Source organism: Coloeus monedula (genome assembly GCF_965178545.1).
Source record: "Coloeus monedula genome assembly, chromosome: 11".
Classification (NCBI taxonomy): Eukaryota; Metazoa; Chordata; class Aves; order Passeriformes; family Corvidae; genus Coloeus; species Coloeus monedula.
The window spans coordinates 15,997,397-16,016,619 of record NC_138791.1 but is presented as its reverse complement, the minus strand read 5'-3'; the positions used below and the strand labels follow the sequence as shown (position 1 = coordinate 16,016,619).

Below are 19,223 nucleotides of genomic sequence, written 5' to 3'. Positions count from 1 at the left end.
TTGGGAATGAGGAGGGAACTCTTCTCCAGCTGTTGTTGGCCTTGCATGGCTGATGTGGCTGTGCTGGTGTGCTCAACAAAACCTACTTAGAAGCACAACAAACAAAGCAGAGATAGCAGACCACTGAAAATATGTGTCTTAGTGTATAGTTTCTTACAGAATAATGCTAACTCCATGTCAGTTGTTTTTCTTCTCAGATATGCTTCAAGAAACACATAGAATCAGTGGAAATAATTTTATAGGGAGGAATTAGATGAAATGTCATATAGTAAGGATATTTAATATGAAACTGGATTTGTTTTAATGTAACAGTCTGTTAGTATTTTTATAGCAGAGGATAATGTGAAAACATAAATAGACTTTAGATTTCAAGCCAAATTTGCCTTGATATTAAATGCAAGACATTTTGTCTGGCCAAGTGAGTCTTGTGTAGCTTTTAAAAAAATATCTGTAGTTTTCAGAATACTTGGGATGCACAAATGTTAAGAAAAGGCACTTAGGTAAATCAATATGGATTTTACCTTTTCTCTGGGCGTTGTTTAACTGCTGGTTTGAGATATCTGTAAGGTGGAAGATCTCAGTGGGCTGTCTCATGAACTGTTCTTAATGAGCATTATGTTATTTTCCCCTCTTGTTTTTTCTAGACTGTTCAATTAACCCCCAGACGATGGCTCAACCTTCAGGAATACCAAAGCAAAAAAATAATGGCAGACCATGGGGTTACAGTTCAGAGATTCTTTGTAGCTGATTCTGCAAATGATGCCCTGGAGGCTGCTCAGAGACTGAGTAAGTTGCCTGATAATGGGAGAACTCTGCTTCACTGGATAGCAATCTGGAAAATAAATTGTTTTCTAATAAGTTTAAACAGTCTTTAAATTCATGCTTACTGAAAAGCTTTGATATTTTATCCAGACATAAATATATGCTTAATTTTATATGTGAACAAGTTTATGGCAGCAATACTTAGAACTTTTATTTCTCAAAAGTTTTGCATGCAGCATGTAACATGAGTTCTTTAATTAACATTATAATAATTCAGAATGTCATGAATAGTTGCTGAGGAAATTTTTTTTTTTGCATATTTGATATAACTTAAGGAACTGAAATAAATGAACTGGTGTAAAAAGCTGTTTTCAAACAAAAATTTGCTCTATTAAAAAGCAAAGAAAGGAAAAGGTTGTGGCCTCTCCATTTTAAAAATATAAGGATATTTTTTAAATATCTAAGGATATTTGTTAATGTGTGTGTGTCCATATGAAGAAATAGAAAAGGTGAGTTGAGTTACCATCACGAAAGGACGTGACAGTGGCTTGGAGAGAAGACCCTGCTTCTGGAACTTTATTTTGGTTTTCTAGCAACATCCTCATTCTAGCATGGTGAACATAAGATGATAATGTGGGTCAGAAATGGATTTATGTAATAGCTTTTTTCTCAAAAAGAAAGTGTTGAAGTACTTTGTCAATCCATTCTAACTCTGAAATAATTTTTCTCCTTTTTAAAGTTGAGTAGTTTGTACAGTTTTCCTCTTCATTTAGCTTTTGTTAATATATCAAACATCAAAATGCCAGAGGCCAGACATTATTATAGTCTAATTGTGTAGTAACAGGAAGGTTTTTTGGTTTATGCTTTACCTAATGCACAGGCCACTTAGTTAAATGCATTTCAATTTTGCACCCTGGAAGATAAATTAACACAACTTACTCATATCCAAGATCTTATCAGAGCTCAAGTAGCTGACTAGCATTAGCATAATGGCTTGTTCAATCTCTAGAACTTCATTAAGTTGATACATTTTTCAGTGATCAAAGCCTTCTTATGACAATCAGTATATTTGAAAATATATCTGAAACAAAAAATTAAGTGCAAGTGTTATGGTCATTTAGCAGTACAAAATGGAAGAGTTGGACACAAAGCAAAGCACATAAAATTGGAATGTTTCCTCATGTCTGGATGTCTGAGAAAATCAAGGAATGCTAACTGAAGCTGTGGCAAGTTTATCACCAGTCTTACAGCACTTAAACTCTCCTCTTCATGATTGAACTCATAAATGGATTAGTCTGTCCAATAACTATTGCTATTCTTGATCTCTATGACTGTTTGGAGAAATAAATTACTCCATTAAAGGCAGTGAACCTCCTCTGTTTTATGATGCTAAGTTTATTTTAAATAACCTCTCTAGCTTGCTTGCTTTGCAAATCACAGAAATATCTGTCTACTAAAAACAAAAAAACTGTGTTTCAATAATCAAAAGTAAAATCCAGAACCAAAAAATATTTTCTCATGCAACTTTATCAGGTAAATTTTATTTTAATTGTGTGGGCTCGTTTGCACTTCAGAAAGTGTAAGTTAGTGGTGCCTTTCTTCATTTGATGTAGTTGCATTCAGCCATGGTGCACTACTGAGCATGAAAGAATTGTGGTTTATGGTGTGGAATCTATTTCATGTTGGAATGACTGACACTCCATTGATCCACTTAATAATTAACAACATCCTCGTAATCATTCTGGTGGTGTGCTGTCCTTGCACTTCTAACACTTCTAACACTTTGAAAACTAAGAATCAACAAGAGCATCAGTTTTGCTACCACGGTCATTGTTGTTCCAAGATTTTGCCAGGTTTATGTTCTTTATGATCCCTCAGATTAATATTGTCTCTGTCACTCAGGTTTGTCTGCACACTTTGAAACTTACCTGCACAACAGGAAAGTTCAGCCCACAGGAGGCACGAAATATTATGAAGTAAAATAACTGGTGAAGGCAATTTGGGGATGCTGTTGATAGACAGGCATTCTGCAGTAAAATATGGGGAGAGGCCAACCTCCCCTGTCAAGTCCTGGTCAAAAATCGGGTGGTTTAGGTGTTGTGTGCCACATTGCAGCTGTCCTTAACTTTGGCTTCTTCAAACAAGAGAGGATGCTTGTCAACATATTTTAAAGATAAAAATAGGATAAAGTTCTCAAAACTTGAAAGTCAAAGGTACAGTATTTTACTTGTGAAGGGAAATTCTTTCTATAGCCCTCATGAATACAAGAGAAACAAGAATTTTCCTTTATATTCTTACAGCATTACCTCACTCATACGGGTCTGTGTGTGATAAAGGGATACAGATAAGGGGATAGGAATTTCTGTCATAGAATTCTGCATAAAGTCTGGAATTCACAATTTAATTTCACAATTTTACCACTATTTTGTGCTTGATAGAGCTGTCTTTACTGCTTCAGGGCATGTGCTCACCAGTTCTGCTATTGTTGGATTTCCTGTTGATGCAATGGAAAAAGATGAGATTAGATGATTTTTGCTGCTGTCTTCACTTGCGGGAAGGTGTTAATGCATGTCTTCTTGAAAGGGTTTGCCTTTATCCAGTATCAGCAGTTTTGTTACACTTTGCTCATTTCCTCTGTTTCTCTCTATTTTTATTAATATGTACACTGAATGTTAATTTTCTCAAAGACTTTCAAAACTTACCAACTGCATAAAAGGGAGTCTACAAGGAATTTTTAATGGAAAGAAAGGATTGATTTTTTTTTCCCCCCTTCTAAGATAAGAATGGCAGATGTGAAGAAAATTAACATGACATCACTAATACTGACTTCAAAAGAAGTCGTACACAATAAAGAATACAGAATTAAGCCCCAAGGAATTCATTGCCTTCTATGTGCTAAGCAATTTTCAGGTGTAACTCTTGTAGGGAAGGCAATATTTACAGACTGCCAAGAAATTCAGTTACAATAGTTTTCTGGTTTATGTTAAAATTCCTTGGTTTTCAAGAGAAGAATGAAAAAGATGTTGTGCTGTTTTGCTGCACAGTATTGTGTTGCTTGATCTGCTCTCTGAAGAAACTCAATTTGTAGACAAGTTCTTACAATTCCAGTGCAACTATTTAATAGGAAAAAAGTGAAATATTTGGGAGCCAAGTTTTTGTCTGAAATATAAGCTCATCTGGCACAAGTCTTCTGATCTAATTCTCACTTAATTTAGGGCTTGTTTAGCCAGAGAAGGCATTTCCTTACTTGCTGTTTCTTTTCTGTTGTACTGTAGTAGCAATACCTAAGGAAATAATCCTTATATATGATATGTGTACCCCTGAGGGTGTGTGCATTGCCCCTGCCTGCACTGTGCATCATTGCAGGGCCATCATTTGCTCTGGGCTCCTCCAGCAGAAGCCCTTAAGTCTCATGCTCTGCCTGATGGAGAGGTTATTAAGGGACCCATCATTTTAAACTAGGAGGTGGGCAAAGCTGAGAGGGGTTGTAATTATGCTGGAGGGGGTTGCTGTGCACTGTCATTTGGCTCTTTAAATCAGTAGAGAATTTAGAGGTGGCTGGCGCTGCTGACAGTCCTAAATCGATGCCAGGAACTTGGCATGTGTTTCTTTTTCTGAATTTTAACAAAAGCAATAGAATGCTGCCTGTTGCCACTTAGTGTTTCATTACATTTAGGAGTCAGGTGCAGTGTTCACACACTATCACAGAGAAATGCAGTTCAATTGAGTGCAAGGTTTTTATTCACTCTTCTTTTAAAAAATAATAAAACAAAACATAGCCTCTGCATGTCCTATTTCTATTGCTTATGCATGAGGGAACTCATAAAATTCAGCTTTGGACTGAAGGCATGCTTTTTATATCAGGCTGGAGAGGTACACATGTATTTTATAAAGAACAGAACATGTTTATTGAAGCATCTTTTCATGAGGTCATTTACCTGTCACCTATTATTCACCATTTTTCAGAATATTGAAAGAGTTCTTGGTCATGTGAGCACCAGTCTCCTTCCTATCTCAGCTCCTGAGGTTTTTTTCTTCCTATGGCTTTTTAATTTAAAGGGAAGGCTGCATTTTTAGATGCTGTTTTAGATCCCTTATCTGAAAATTCACCTCTCTAGTACAAGTTGAGAAAAACACTTGAAATTTACGTTTAGAAGGGTTCAAAAATTGACCTTTAGGTTGGTCCTTTTTGTGTAGATTATGAAGAATTTGTTGGTGATAAGCTTTTATGCTGGGAAAATGAAAAACATCCTTAAACCTGATGTTTCTGAGGATATCTGAAATGCGAATTCAGGCTCTTTTTTATTATATCAGGAAGAGCTTTTCTATGAGTATCCTGTACAGAGTGGCCCTCTATATAAAATTTTATTTGAGAAACTTGGCTACTTAGCTGATCTTTTTTTACTGTCATCATGGGATTGCTTATGTGATTTAATTTCCTCTCTGTTTCTGTCCATCAGGATAGATAGAAAAATTGCTTCTTTCAGCATTTCTATGATTTCCTTATTTCTTTCCATTGTGTGCTTCAGTGTGAAGTAATAATTTTTCACCTGTGCATAATGAGTTATTTCTCAAAAACCCTCATGGACTGAGTGGTTATAGCTAGTTATTTTTTAGAGCCACTCAGGTTATCCTTTTCTGCATACATGGAAAAAATTGTGTGTTGCTGCAATAGCATTCCAGGGAACTGTACACAGAGAACTTGCTTGCTGGTGAGGAACAGCTCTTCCTCAAGTCCTCTCATTTTCTCTGACAGCTTTTATTAAAGTTCCTTAGACTTAAATTATAGCTTTCTGAAACTGTTCTTTCAGGCAAAATAATTCTGTAAGTTATTGATTAATACGATTCTATTCTCAGATGGGTAAGTATTTAGAAAAGTCTTTTAAATTTAGTAGAAAACTGGTGGTGGATGAGCTGCCTTTGGACCACGTTCACTGTTACTGAGTATGAGTATTTCTCTATTCCACTTAATGGATTTTGCCTTGTCAGAGTGATGAAATCTAAGATTAGAGTGAATTTGCATTTTCCAGGCACTTCTCAGTGATAGAAAATACCTGTTAATACTCCATTATTTGCAGTCTTCATAGGCATCCCTTGAATGCATCAGTTCAAAGCTCCACAAAATTTGTCAACGTCTGCAGTTTTACTTTTTGTCCCTTGTTCAGTTCCCTGTTGTTTCTTAGAGCACTTTCCTCCCTGTGTCCCTTTGCTCATTTCTTCTCAACCCTTCTCCCACTTTGAGTTCTGATTGAGAAAATCCTCTTCCTTTTTTTTTTTTTGTGCTAAACAGTCAGTTGTTACCCTATTTAGCATAGTTAGAGTGCATATTTAGCAGTTGTGTACTGCTAAAAACCATTTGTATGCATACTGGTTTTTTGCTTGCTCAGACCCACATTTGCTTGACTTGGCAATCATAGAAAGTAATGTTTCTGTGTATGATCAGAAGACAAACACTGATTGGTAACCACAGTTTAAATTATATTTAAATATTGTCAAATAATATTGTTCAAATAATAGTTTTTTCCTACATTTGTCCATGTTGCAATGATTTGATTTTTGGAAAAAATTCTGAAATATTACGGTTGTGCGAACAGCTTTAAAATTCTCACTTGTGTCTGAAAATGATGACAATAGTAAAGCAGAGTAGAAATTATGAAGGCAACATGTTGTTTGCTGCAGTTAAAGTAATTCTTTGTAGGAGGCTTGGTAATCAATATGTCAGTGATCCAATTTATTTACCTCATCTACTGGATGAAAAAGATCAGTCATGGAAAATCAGAGGAGCTAGGAAAGGTGTTAAAGGGTTCTGTTCACCAAACGTGCTTTGCTAGGGAGTTTGTTAGAAAGTCCTGGGGAATTAGCTGTGATACAGCTACAGAACAAACCAAGAGTAAAGCACCTATGCATAGTAGTTCTTTTTATTTTTGGTGCTTTAACTTAATCTGTCTTGGAAGCTGAACTGCACAAAGCACAGTCAAGGTGGAATTAGGATTTCATTTGAGGATTTCACACTCAATCCCAGTCGGTGCTCCAGGACCATTCCCCTGGATAGGAGCCCTAAAGTGCTGCTGCTTTCTCCTCCTTGTGTGCATGGGTTGGTTGGGTTTGAATCTTGTAATTCCTGCTTGTGCTCCCTCCCCTTTGCTTACCTTCTCCCTCTGTGTCTCATGCTAAGAAACTGCTTCACAGAGGTGGCAGAGAAGTGGCAAACTTTCATGTGCAGCAGTATTTAAGCAGTGCAGCACCCTTGGTACACCCTGCAAGGGCTTTCTGCCTTTGCTTTCCTGCTTGTTCATTCCACCTCTGCAGCTCAGCAATGTCTTTCCACATAAAGCCTTGGCACCTCTGTGGAAACCAGGCAGCTGTGGAACCACATATGCATTTGTTGGTAACGGCCACATGTGTTGCATCCTGCGTGCCAGGAAAAACAGGCAGAGAAATTTGCAGCTTCCCTAACTGGGAGTTTGAGTTTTATTCTTTTCCAAAGAAAATTAATAATAGGTTTTGTCAAAGCTCACCACTGGGTATTGGTTTTTTTTCAAGTTGAACCTTTCTGTTTCAAGTTAACTTACAAATTGTGGCTTTTTTAATATTTTAGATATGAAAATTCTTTGCAGGACCCTCTGTCTCCAGAGGAATTACAGAAAGAGTTAATTTGAAATGCAGTGTTATGGAAAACAAATTGTTTTGTTTTTATTATCTGTTCCCTTTGTTAGAGAGTTACATGCTGAGTGTGAGTCAGTAAATGCAAGCTTGAGACTGCTTACATTAGTTAGATATTTTATAACCATTCTTTGTCACCAAATGTCTTCATATTCAATAGATTTATAGTAATATGAGTAATGGCTTCGGGGCTAACAAATCAAAATCTCATTTCAGATGTTTGACACTAATGTTGAGCTGACTTATTGTTCTCTGTGTTGGATTTCTGATCAAATTACCAAAATAACTACTTGAAAGTAAAACACAAAGTCAAAAATACTCTAGAAATGGGGTACTGAATTCAAAACATAATGTGTGCCACAGAGTGTGGGCATTTGCAATTTTCAGTTGTGTTAAGTACCCTACTGGATTTTCGTTCATAAAAGAAGGAGGCAACAGAAATTATAGTTTTTTTATTTCAAAACCAATCAAATTATTGATTCAAGAATTTTATCAGGTGGTAAAAAATGCAGTTTTACAAGAAAGGTACAAGATGACTGCTGGTATTTATTCCACTCCTGTCACACCATATTTTATGGTTCTTCAAGGTAGTTTTGCAGCTGCAAAACAATAACCAGATGCGTAATTGAGAAGCAGCTGCATGAAATTGTCATTTTTTTATGCATGAAATCGGAACCATTAGACACACTTTATGTATAATATATGAAATGTATATGTATATATATATATGAATATGTATAATAATACGAAATACTAAACAACGTTTTCTCTGTAGTATTAGCAGCTGTGTAAAGGAGAGAAATCACTCCTTCTGCACTCTCTAGATGCCCATCAGCTTCTAAATATTTGGGGACCAGTTACTGAAAGCAAGTTTCATTCTTCTCTGGTTTTCTTTCTTTTCCTTGTTTGTTACTCTGTGCTGTGTAGTGCTGCATCTTCTATGTGATCACTCTCAGTGGATAATCCCATGTATAGGGGTCTCAAATACAAAATTGATGTTTATGCCTGTTTTTCATTTAAACTTTTCAGTGGAAGGACCAGTAGCAAAATCACGTTGAATAAAATCTAAGCGAGAACAATGGCAGTCCTAAAATAGGATGGTTTATAATTGGCATTGTCACAATTTCCCTAATCTCCTATAGTGTCCCCCAAGTGACACAGGGTGCAGCAGGAAGATATTGTTGTTAGTTATCCACTTTCTATATATAATTTATTTGGGAAAGTTCCTTTTTTTTTTTAATTTGTCAATTGTTTCTGTTAAATTTATAACACCTTTTGTCTTTATGGACTAGGTGGTGGTTTAGGATGGGCTGGATTGACAAGTAAGGATATTAACTTGTACATTTGCTATAGAAGCACATGGTTTTGAACCAAGCCAGGAATCTGTCACAACTAACCTTTCACCTCATATGAAGCTCAGGGAACACCCAGCATCCAGCCTCCATACTATGATTCCCATCCCCTATTTCCTCCTTAGCCTCCTCCAGTCAATGAGGTAATAATAACTAGTATTTTGCAAAGGTTAGGATGACTTGCAAGAGCTTGTTTTATCTTTAAAGATGGGAGTAAATTACAAGTTGAATATATCAGCAGTTGAGAAGTATGATCATAAGAGGCTGTGATTATTTTTTTTTTCTGGTAGATAATCTCTACCTAAAATGGTAGAGCAGTTTTTGAAGCTAAGGATGTTCTGACATTTTGTTAATCTGCTACTTCATATTTGAGAAAGTGCTGTGAATTTTAAATATGTTTATCTACATTTCTTCAAATATTTGCAGTTCAAGAAAAGTAAAATATTTCAACACATTTATGAATACAAAATGTGTCTTTGTAGCCCTGCTGGATTCAACTGGGAGATATTATCTGACTCTCTGCATCACAGTATATTTTAAATGATGCTCTAACCCTTGAGAGTGTCATCACAAAAAACATTTAGTGAGAATCCTGTTCAGAAGTTAGCTGTGCTCTTATTTTAAGTGATTTTTGTTTTATTAAGAAAAATCTGAAGTTGACAGTTTTACCTATGTGTGGTATACTCTCCCTGGTCCTACAGTTAAAGTCAGCTTTTGTTCCGTGCATCATTATGAAGGGGAACATTTTTCTTGCACCTCCCCTGGGCTTAGTTGCACTGCTCACCTGAGTAAGATGAATATGGCTAAAATACAGGCTATAAATCTTAAATATATTTATTGTTCTAAATACTTAAGAACAGCCTTGGGGGTTTTGGAGAAAGAGAAGAGAAAGGCAACCACAAACAGTTTGCTGTATAAACAGTTTACAATTTAAAGTCACTGGGAAGATTCCCACTGCTGCACTGCACTCCCCTCTACTCCCTGCCAAGCCTTACCCCTCTATTCCTCCAGTTACTCATCTGTATAGTTTAGTAATAGCTTTCCTAATCTTGGTGTGTTGTGCTTTGTCCCCACAGATTATCGTCACAACGGTCCTGATGCCACATCTGCTCCTCTTGTTCTTGTTACCACAGATAAATCCTGTATCCAGTTTTTTGGTTTAGCTCATTAGAATGTTCAGTGTGGTTGATTTTCTTACTGGCCTTTCCACATCTTGCATTCAGTGTAATACAGCTTTTGCTTGGATATGTTGGAATAAAAGAGGAACAAGAGAGACTTGAGGCTGATCACTGCAAATTTGACTGTCTTAGGAAAAACTAGTCTTATGCAATCTCTCCCCTTCCCCAATTAAATATAAACTTATGTCTCATGCAATAAAGTAATCTTCCATTTAAATATGATGATTAATGTATACTATAAATAACTTACTTATTTTATCTTTTGAGTCACATTCCTATTTGAAGTGCATATGCAGATAGTATTTATTTAGTTGTTTCTTTGATCCGTAAGAAACCAAGTTAGGTGCTTAAAGATGTTTGTATGGAAAAGTTATTTTACAATTTTAAAATGAAAAACTTTCATGTGTTTTCATATTTTATGTTGTTGGTTTACAAGATGAGACTCCTGTCTTGTTGAGCTTATGCAGCTTTGTGACTATTTTCACAATTTTGATGTTATGGGTTCCGATTTATGGCTGGGTTTTATATTGAGTTTCTGATGTTTAGTGTCCTGTAAATAGTGAGATGTCTGGACTTGTACAGACTGGAGTGAGTATTCCTTCAGAAATCTCTTTGCTGATGAAGAAACAAAATAAACAAGTCAACTTAAATACTGGAGAGAGACTTTTAAGGGCCAAGGTTCAGGGGTAATTTAACACGAGTTGCATATCAGTGAAGATGTCTCGATGATGTCGGAATTTTCAGTTGTGCAGAAAGGATGCAATTAGTGCAGTTAACAGCAGGTAAGGCAACACTAATTATATGTTCTTTTGTCTCTAGGAATTGTTTTAGCTATTTAGAGCCTTCTTCTTCTGCATACTATTAAGTAAATTATACTGCAAAAGACTTTCTGAGAGTAAACTGTAACCACGATTTATACAAGTGTAATTTATACTGCCTTAGATATCAGTTCTGAACTTGACCTTGAAGTGAGAAGGTTGGAATGGAACAAATGACAGAAGCACAAACAAAACATCATGCAAAAGTGTTGCCTCTAAAGAAAAATTGCCCTGTTGCATATCTGACACGTCAATAAAGTCTGGAACTCTTTTCAGCAGCATAGAGAGAAGGAATAATCTGCTGTAGGTTTATTTTCAGCTGTTACCTTGTCTAATTCGTAAACCAGGCAGACACAATTACATGACTCTGCAGAAGCTAAGAAGTGGGTTTTCTGATGTGGTAAAGCAGCTTGCTGACCTAAAGTTAATGAAATATTAACCAGTGCTTAGCAGTTGTCAGGATGACACAAAGCATCTGTTTTTGAGGATTCATAGGAGGGGCCATTGGGATGATGCTTAGGTCACATACTTGTCATTTAAATTGCAGACTGGCTGAACCTACGCACTCAGCTGCCCAGAGTTATAAAGCTGGTGTACAGGTGTGATCATCTGCTGCTGACAGGTTTGACAGAGATTTGATCCATGGTCCTGCTTGTCTGAAGCTGAGAAGGTGCTGAACAGCACCGTGCACGAAGAGTGTGACCATTTGAGATATACTCACCTCTTGTGTCAGTCCTGTTATAGGTTCAACATAGGTTCAAGGCACTTAAATCAGCTGCACATTCTCTTTCTTTGCAAACAAAGTTGGTGTTTATTCCAATTTTTCATTTTTACCCAGAAAAGCTCCATTTATATGTGAGTAATTGAGGAAGTTCCAAATTCCACTGTTTTATATGACTGCTCACTCTTTTTGGTGTTTAGACTGTGCAATTTCATTAAAATATGTAGAGTTTGATTTCCAAGCATAATACTTGCCTTCAAAATCCCCACAGAGCCCAGCTTGCAGGAAGCCTAAATGAAACAGCTTTGCTGGTTTCCACATCACATTAAGATACATCCTTTCCTGCAAATGCTGATTGCCAAACCAAAAGCTGATGCCTCTCTCTTGCTTTTATATTCATTTTTCTAGGCTAATTTAATGTTATGAAACCTGTAAAACACGAAGTTTAATGTATATAGTTATATCTTTTCTGCTGAGGTGGTGATTGGAGCTGAAGATACCAATGCTAAGCTGTCAGAACTGAGGGGGTAGCATGTTTATATTCCCTCAAAGGACTGGGAAAGGGGCTGTTGTGTGAGAAAGGCATGTGGGCTTCTAATTAAGCAGGGCAGCGGTATTAATAACTGAGACTTGTGCCATGTGCCTTGTGAATGTATGTACTGCTCTCTGTCTTTTAACTAACTGCAAAGTGCCCTATTGAGTACTAGAAGTTGGTTGTCACATGTACCCTTCCTGCTCTTTCCAAGTCCTAAACGCTGATCATGTATCTGAAGGAGAATCACAGATTGCATTCCTTGGGTTTCAGCTTAGCTGTGGTTGGCCTCACTACAGCCCGCTGGATCATAATTCCATTGAATTTGCAATGCTATCCAGCAAACTGGCCTGAACAGAGTCCTGTGTGACACATCAGGTGCTGAATTGATTCAAATGAAATGCTTGAGCAAAGCTATGTAAACCCTTCTAAATTCTCAGGAAAAGAGAGATTAGAAAGACTGGAGTAGTCAAGGGAAGCACTGGGAAACCTGCAATTGGCAGGAGGTTCTTGTGCTTCTCAGTGGGCATTTGGTGTCCTCAGCTTTCCTGCGAGGTTCAGGAGCAGGTCAGCAGTTTGTAAGCTCACATTTCTTAAAGGACTTAATAAGAATTTGTGCAAGTAACACAGGAAGTTTGTGGTCCAGGAGTACCAGTAATACCCACAGGTGTTAGGGAATGTTGGTTTCTGCCTATATCAACACATTATTCTGAAATACAAGTTGTGACAACAATCAAATAAATTAATTAGTAAATTCAATAATTTTGGTCTCACAGTGGGTTAAAATGTGTCTCAGCTATCTAATGTCCCTACCACTCACTGTATACAAATAAACTCAGGGAGCATGGATGAGTGGGAAGAAAGAGCCCATTTTAAAAGAGTGAGGAAGAAGGAACCATCAAAACAGATATCATATTCCTCCCAGCAAAGAACTCCAACAAAGAACAGCCCTAGATCAGAATGAAACTGTCCACCTTTGGATGCTGAAGTGCAGTGGAAGGATGAGCATAACACCAGGAAAAGAGGTAGCAATTAGGAAATAGTTGTATAAGAATTTTAACTGCATTATTATAGAGGTTTTTCTGCACATAAAAGCATTTATTCTTGTTCTATAATAAGTAAATCTGGAATAAAAAAAGACACTGTTGAGATCATGGGTATATTTATAATATATTCTTGGCTTTATATGTGTCTAAATATGTAAATTGTGTTTTCTTTTTGCCCATAAACAAGGTTTTGAGTGTAACATTGCTCATGGCTTAGGTTTATGCAAACGCCTAACAAGTGTGACCTGCTTCCCTGAAGCTCAGCTTCTGTACCTCTAGAAGGTTCCTGAGGTGTGTGTGCTTCTCTGCAGGAGGCCAGTATTTGGATTTTTAAACACCTTTCCCCCTTTTTTGTTATGAATCCAGAGTCAGTACACTGAAAGCATTGCCCACTCGGAAATACTTTTTTAAAAGAACAAAAAGACAGTTTCTTTTGTATATAAAGGAAGAAATAGGCTTATGTGCAGGAGTGAAGGATCTTAAATAAAACATTGTCCTTTTTCTACCTTCGTTCAACTGGGAAAATCAATTTTTGGTTCCTCAACTGCAAAGAAAGATCAAAAGGAAAAACTGACAATCTAAACAAAGGGCAAGGTGATGTGGGCTGCTTGCACTCCTGTTCCCTGGTGTGCTTCATACAGGCACTTTTCCAAGCAGAATATATTTACAGAAGAATCAAGGGTATTTTTTTTTTTGTATCTCTGAATCAACGATGTTGGGACTAAAAGTGACCTGAATATAAAAGTAAAAAAATGCTACTTTATGTTGCAATTTGTGGAGCTCTTTGGTGCAAATATAGGCAACAGTTCTCAGATGTGTCAGGTTCCTCATTGCAGAATACTTATGTTTTAAAGAATTGTCATTGATTTTACTTCACTAGAAATGGCCAAAGTCGGTACTTTTTTTTTTAGCATGTTATGTAATGCAAGAGAGAAAATATTTTTATTCTTGCTTAAATGCCAACTGGATTCACATTTAAATCTTCATATGAAAACTAATTTTAGTCACTGTGGAGGGAAACTTTATGGAGGTTGGCTTTCCTGCTTTGTATTGATTCCTGTTTATATCTTTAATAAATAAAACATGATTTATTGTTATAAGCTCATATTTACAAGAGGAGATTAAAGTGTCAGCAGGAAAAACAGAAAGGAGGAGTGTGAAAACTCTTTAAAACACACAAATGAAAAAGCACCCTGAACTGAAAAACAGCTTGAAGAGCTTTTATGAAGTATGTTAATTATCTTCTGCATAAATGTAAAAAGTTGAAAGTAGTTATAAAAGTATTTGATTTTAATGTATTTTCACATTTTTGAGAGAATTACTGTGTAGACATCAATCTTTTAACCATACTGAATGTTGATTCACTGGGTATTTGTGGAAATACTCACAGCTTTTTACCGGCTAAGCTCATAGTTCAGTGCCTTAGAAAGCCTCGGGCACCCTAGAGAGGCAGCACGGGCAATCCAGCGTTTCAGGAGCTCTGAAAGCGGCAAAATGGCAGCTGCAAAGCTGATACCACCAGCAGAAGCAGAAAGGAAGAAATACATCCTTCAGTTTGCCTAATTCCTGCAATTAGAAGCTTTCAAACAGAGACAGATGCAGATGTTCGCAGAAGGGACGCAAAGCCAAAGAGCGCAGGCCCTCTCTCAGGTCCTTTCTTTTATTGGGAGAAGGGGAAAGGGGCAGACTGGGGGCAGACCCGGGGTGAGCGGCCAGTCAGACACTGCTGAAAAGTCTGAGTTACATTTGGTTTTGTCCTCACTTGGAACAAAGGGGTTCAGAGCACATGGCAGAGGCAAGTCCTGGCTTGTCTTGGGGAGGGTGAAGGGAAGCTCGGAACAGGCAGCAACAGGTATTATAACTATAAAATAAACCGGCTGCATCTGACTCAAGGCACATCTTTGCAGGAAAGTGTTTTTGTCTGTATGCTGTGTATCAGTGTGTTGGGTCTTTACCCATGCAGGCAGAATTCATTTGCATTTGGGCCTCTGTGTTTGGCATGTCTTGGCATGGTAGGGATGCAAATAACTATGTACAGAATGCTCATTTCAAATACAGATGGTCCCAAGTTTCAAAAGCAGCAACTGTAGCTGTCAGCTCTGGGACTTTTGGGAGTGTTTGCAGGGAAGGGCACTCTGCACTGTAGCATTTGAAAAACAGAACCTTTAGAAAGTGCCTCCAGATGATTGGCACAGATGACCAGTGATTTATAAAGCCTGTGATTTTTTTCTTCAAGCACTGATTAGCTCCAAGACCTCCTCCTTCTCATCAGGTGTGTCCAAGGAAAGTTTTGAAAGCAAATCCAGTGATTTAAGGCCTTAAATTTGTGTGCCTGCATAATAGCTTTGTAAGGCTGATGTCAGTATTATATAATCAATAAAAATATGTCTGTATGTTTGATCTGTGTAGATTTTGAGGCATTTCAAACTGCTTGCAGCTTGTTTATTGTGCAGTTAAATCTTAATTTGTGATGACAAAGTGCTCTGAATTAGGTGAGTGGTAAGAAGCCATGTAGGAAAATTATGATAATAGTAGTGAAATGTGCCTGATTTTGTAACTGTGCTCATTTGCAAGATTTTTCTTTCTTTGTCTATTCATTAATTGTTTGTGTAACAGGAGAGTTCCTGGGAGATGTCAACAGAAAACTGGCAATCCACCTGCTCAGTCTGCAGTGCCATGGAAGTGTCATTGTGCCACTTTCTCACTTCACTTAGACAGGAGAGCAGAGGCTGGCTGTAGCTCTCTGCTGAAAGTAATGCACTCTTCATTTTCACTTTTATTTGTTGTCCTGCTTCTTCTTTCATTAGGTCTGGGGCAGCTGAAAGCTTTATGAAAAGCTTATTGCATGGAGCACATGTGACTGGCCGGGGTGGCCAAGGTCAGAGGCTCAGATGTCTTGTTCTCTCTATCAGCGCCTCTCCTGCACTGCTGTCTGGAGCTTCTCTCCAAAGCTGCCCTCGACAGAGCTATGAAACAACGCACTCCTAGGGGAAATTACTTGATTTCACACAAATGTTCTTGTTCATCCCTGATACTCCTCTCATGCTGCCAGGTCCCTTGTCCCCCTGCAGTTTTCCTGGGTTACAAGCACAGTGACAGTGCTTTGCCCTGAGGGTGGGGACCTTTATGTCTTGTTTTGTCTTCTGGCTTGGCCCTGTGGGTTCCACACAGGCTGCCTTGGAGGGTGGAGCATTTAATTTTTGCTCAGGCTATTGTTCTGTAACATGCTGGGGTTTTGTTTAAATCTCTTTGCCTCCTAATGTTTCCTATGCTGAGAACTCAGGAAATTGTTGACATTTCAACCTTTCTACAGGCTGCAAGTGAGTAGGACCTACCCTCAATTTAGTTGCTGCTGCTTCAAAATTCCTTCAACAAATGCAGACTTGGTTCTGCAGAAATGAGCCAAGGTAATGTCAGAAAAGCACTTCAGTGTTAGTCAATTGAAAGAAAAGACATGCTTGTAGATGTTCAGTTTCAGATCAATGGTAATAAAGTAAAAGAAAATTATTATGTGCATTATCAGATTTCATTTCTTGTGTATCCAGATTACTTGGCTTTAAAACTCTAGTCCAGAGGCTTTGCATGCAATTTACTTTGAAGAAAAATCTCTTAATATCACAGCAGCTACTTTTGTGATGAATTTGAAAAAGTCTTTCCTTGTGAAACAAAGGAATTTGTACATACAAAGAAGAAAAAAATAGATAGTGTTAAAAAAAGTGCACGAGAAGAAAATAAGGAATGGTTTAGATTCATGTAGGTTTGTTTAGGACGTGGTAATCTGTCTTAGGGGAAAAAACAGGAAAACTGGGAGTGTGGTTGATAATTACTGCAATATCCTTGTCATTCTGGGATAAGTGACTCTATACCAAGATGGACAACTTTACTAGCAGCGTTCTGTAAAGGTAAAATGCTGATTTTCAGTATTTGTTGGGAGTTAAAACATCAATAAATTTTATAATGTCCCTAATGCTGAGAGAGTAACCTTTAACCTCCTATTGATTAACATTTGGGTTTTCTAAGATAGAAACATTTTTTATTTTTACTGTGGAATTGTTAAAATTCAACCCCTGGGGTTTTCTTGCTCTTTTTTACTTGGGACTGCGTTAACAACCAAAGAGAATGTTACTGATTCTGTCTTTGCCCTGTAAGCCAACAACAGAGAATTTGAATTCTCTTCCCTGTGTCCCCAGCCAGATAATTCATTACATCACGACTCTTAAGACAATGGTGTAAAGTTGTATATCCAGGGTGAATTTGTTCATAAATTTAAGTCTTAAAATTACCTTGTAATATGGAAACTTTCCCATGGTTTTGTTGGATAGCTACAACTCGAAATATGAAACACAGTTGTTTCTCTGTGTAGCCTTAATCAGCTAATTAGTTGCAGGCCTCTTAAGAAGAGATCTTCAGGAAATACTTAAATCTATCCCATTAATTGGGGAAAATGTGCACTTAACCAGGGTTACTTAGGAAATTGTAATCTTCTTTCAGACTGTATCTGTTTTCTCTAGCAAAAAGTGGTATTTTAGTTCAAAACTTTTCAAAGAAATTCTGAAAGGCAGAGTGGACAAACAAATGTGATTATCTCTGAGGTGCTGTATCCTGCCAAAGGGCTGTGGCTCTTTTCTGCTGAGGAAGCATCTGTGGAGACCTGCTCTGCACCAGGTTGCTTTCAAATATTTTCTACTATTGTGTATCATGTTCTAGCTTGGCTTGAATTGTGTAGGCTGAGCTGCAGGTTCTGGAAAATCTAAAGGGAATGTCAGCATGAAATACCAAGGAAAGTAAATGGAAGCAGTGGACTGCCTGAATTGACCCACCCCTGAAGTGGATTGCACCAACTGATCTCTATGTGTGTGTGTGTGTATAAACCAATTATGTATATATATATATATGTGTGTGTGTGTGTGTGTGTGTCAGAGACTCTGCCCATTAGCTTGACTTCCAGTAGAGGACAGCAGTAAAAGCAGTTCTCCCACGTGCTTCTAAGGAGTTTCTCCCCTTACAGATGTTTTATGAAAATAACCAATCTGATGGTGCAGGTAGTTTTTTGTTTCCATTTTACAGTAAGAGACGTCAAGATTTTATGTAACTTCAGGTACTCAGATGGGACTCTCAGACCAAATTGCTCTCCAATCAGCACATACACAAGATGTAATAAAGGGCAGGGAAGAAGAAGGTGGCTGTTGAGGGGTCATTTAGAGCAGCAGCTTGCAATGATTTGGAGTAGGATGGATTTTCAGCTGCTGTGTTAGGTAATGGGAATTCTTAGTCCCTGTAAAATGACAGGGCCTGTAATGAGCTGACAGGCTCCCAGTCCAATTTTGACCCATGGATGTAATTTCTCTGGCAGAGCTCTGCCAGATCCTTCTGGCTGGGCAGGAACCATCCTGTTAGCAAATCCATGGAGTGGGTAAAGGTGAAGAATATCAGAGTCACAACACAGGTTGTGCTACACAATTCATACAAGCTGTTGTTGTGAAGTTCCACTTCTAGAAGAAAAATCTTAATTGTGATCTTTGAGGCATGCACTGTGATTAATTGTAACCTCCAGTGGCTGGCATGGACCAGAAATGTGTGAATGGGAAAAAGGCTGAGGAAGTGTTTGGAGCATCTTAGACATATGCAGACATTCCAAAGCATAATTTCCTTTATATCATTCCAACCATATGTATTTTTATGGGCTTTTTTTAGTGCCTAAAAATCAGAAAATAACTTTTAATTGTTGTTTATGAAGCACCATATGGCTGTCTGTAATTTTGGCTTCTCATGGAATGAGGAAAATGAAATTAATAGGAAATCACACTCAGAAATCTATTATTAAGTTAATGGAGCTAACAGCTTGTCCAGTGTCCTCATACAGATCATGTTGTAGCTGCATATAATAAAAAGCAACTCCTTATAAAACCACTGAGAAAACAAAGTGGCAGAGAGAGGCCGAGCCAAGAAGCTGCATGTGTTGGTACTGGGCATGGTCATGAATGGCTCAGCTAAAAAGCTACTGGTGAAAATCAAGGATACAACATGTATTTTGGCACTTGCTTTACCATGTGTTCTCAATAATTAATATTTTCTTCTAGGTGGTTTATGAATTAAAGGCTCATCTCAGGACAAAAATCTCTTGTCCCATTTTTTATTTTCATCTTTCAAG

The 19,223-nt window shown here is 37.6% G+C and overlaps 1 protein-coding gene across 1 annotated transcript in view; it reads left to right on the top strand.

Annotated features, from left to right (window-relative positions):
* Positions 1 to 19,223, top strand: part of SUCLG2 (succinate-CoA ligase GDP-forming subunit beta) — a 114,335-nt gene that overhangs the window by 20,111 nt on the left and 75,001 nt on the right. Inside the window, exon 2 of the mRNA XM_082288653.1 lies at positions 645 to 786. Coding sequence (XP_082144779.1) covers positions 645 to 786 — 142 coding nt within the window. The remainder of the gene's footprint in view (positions 1 to 644; positions 787 to 19,223) is intronic.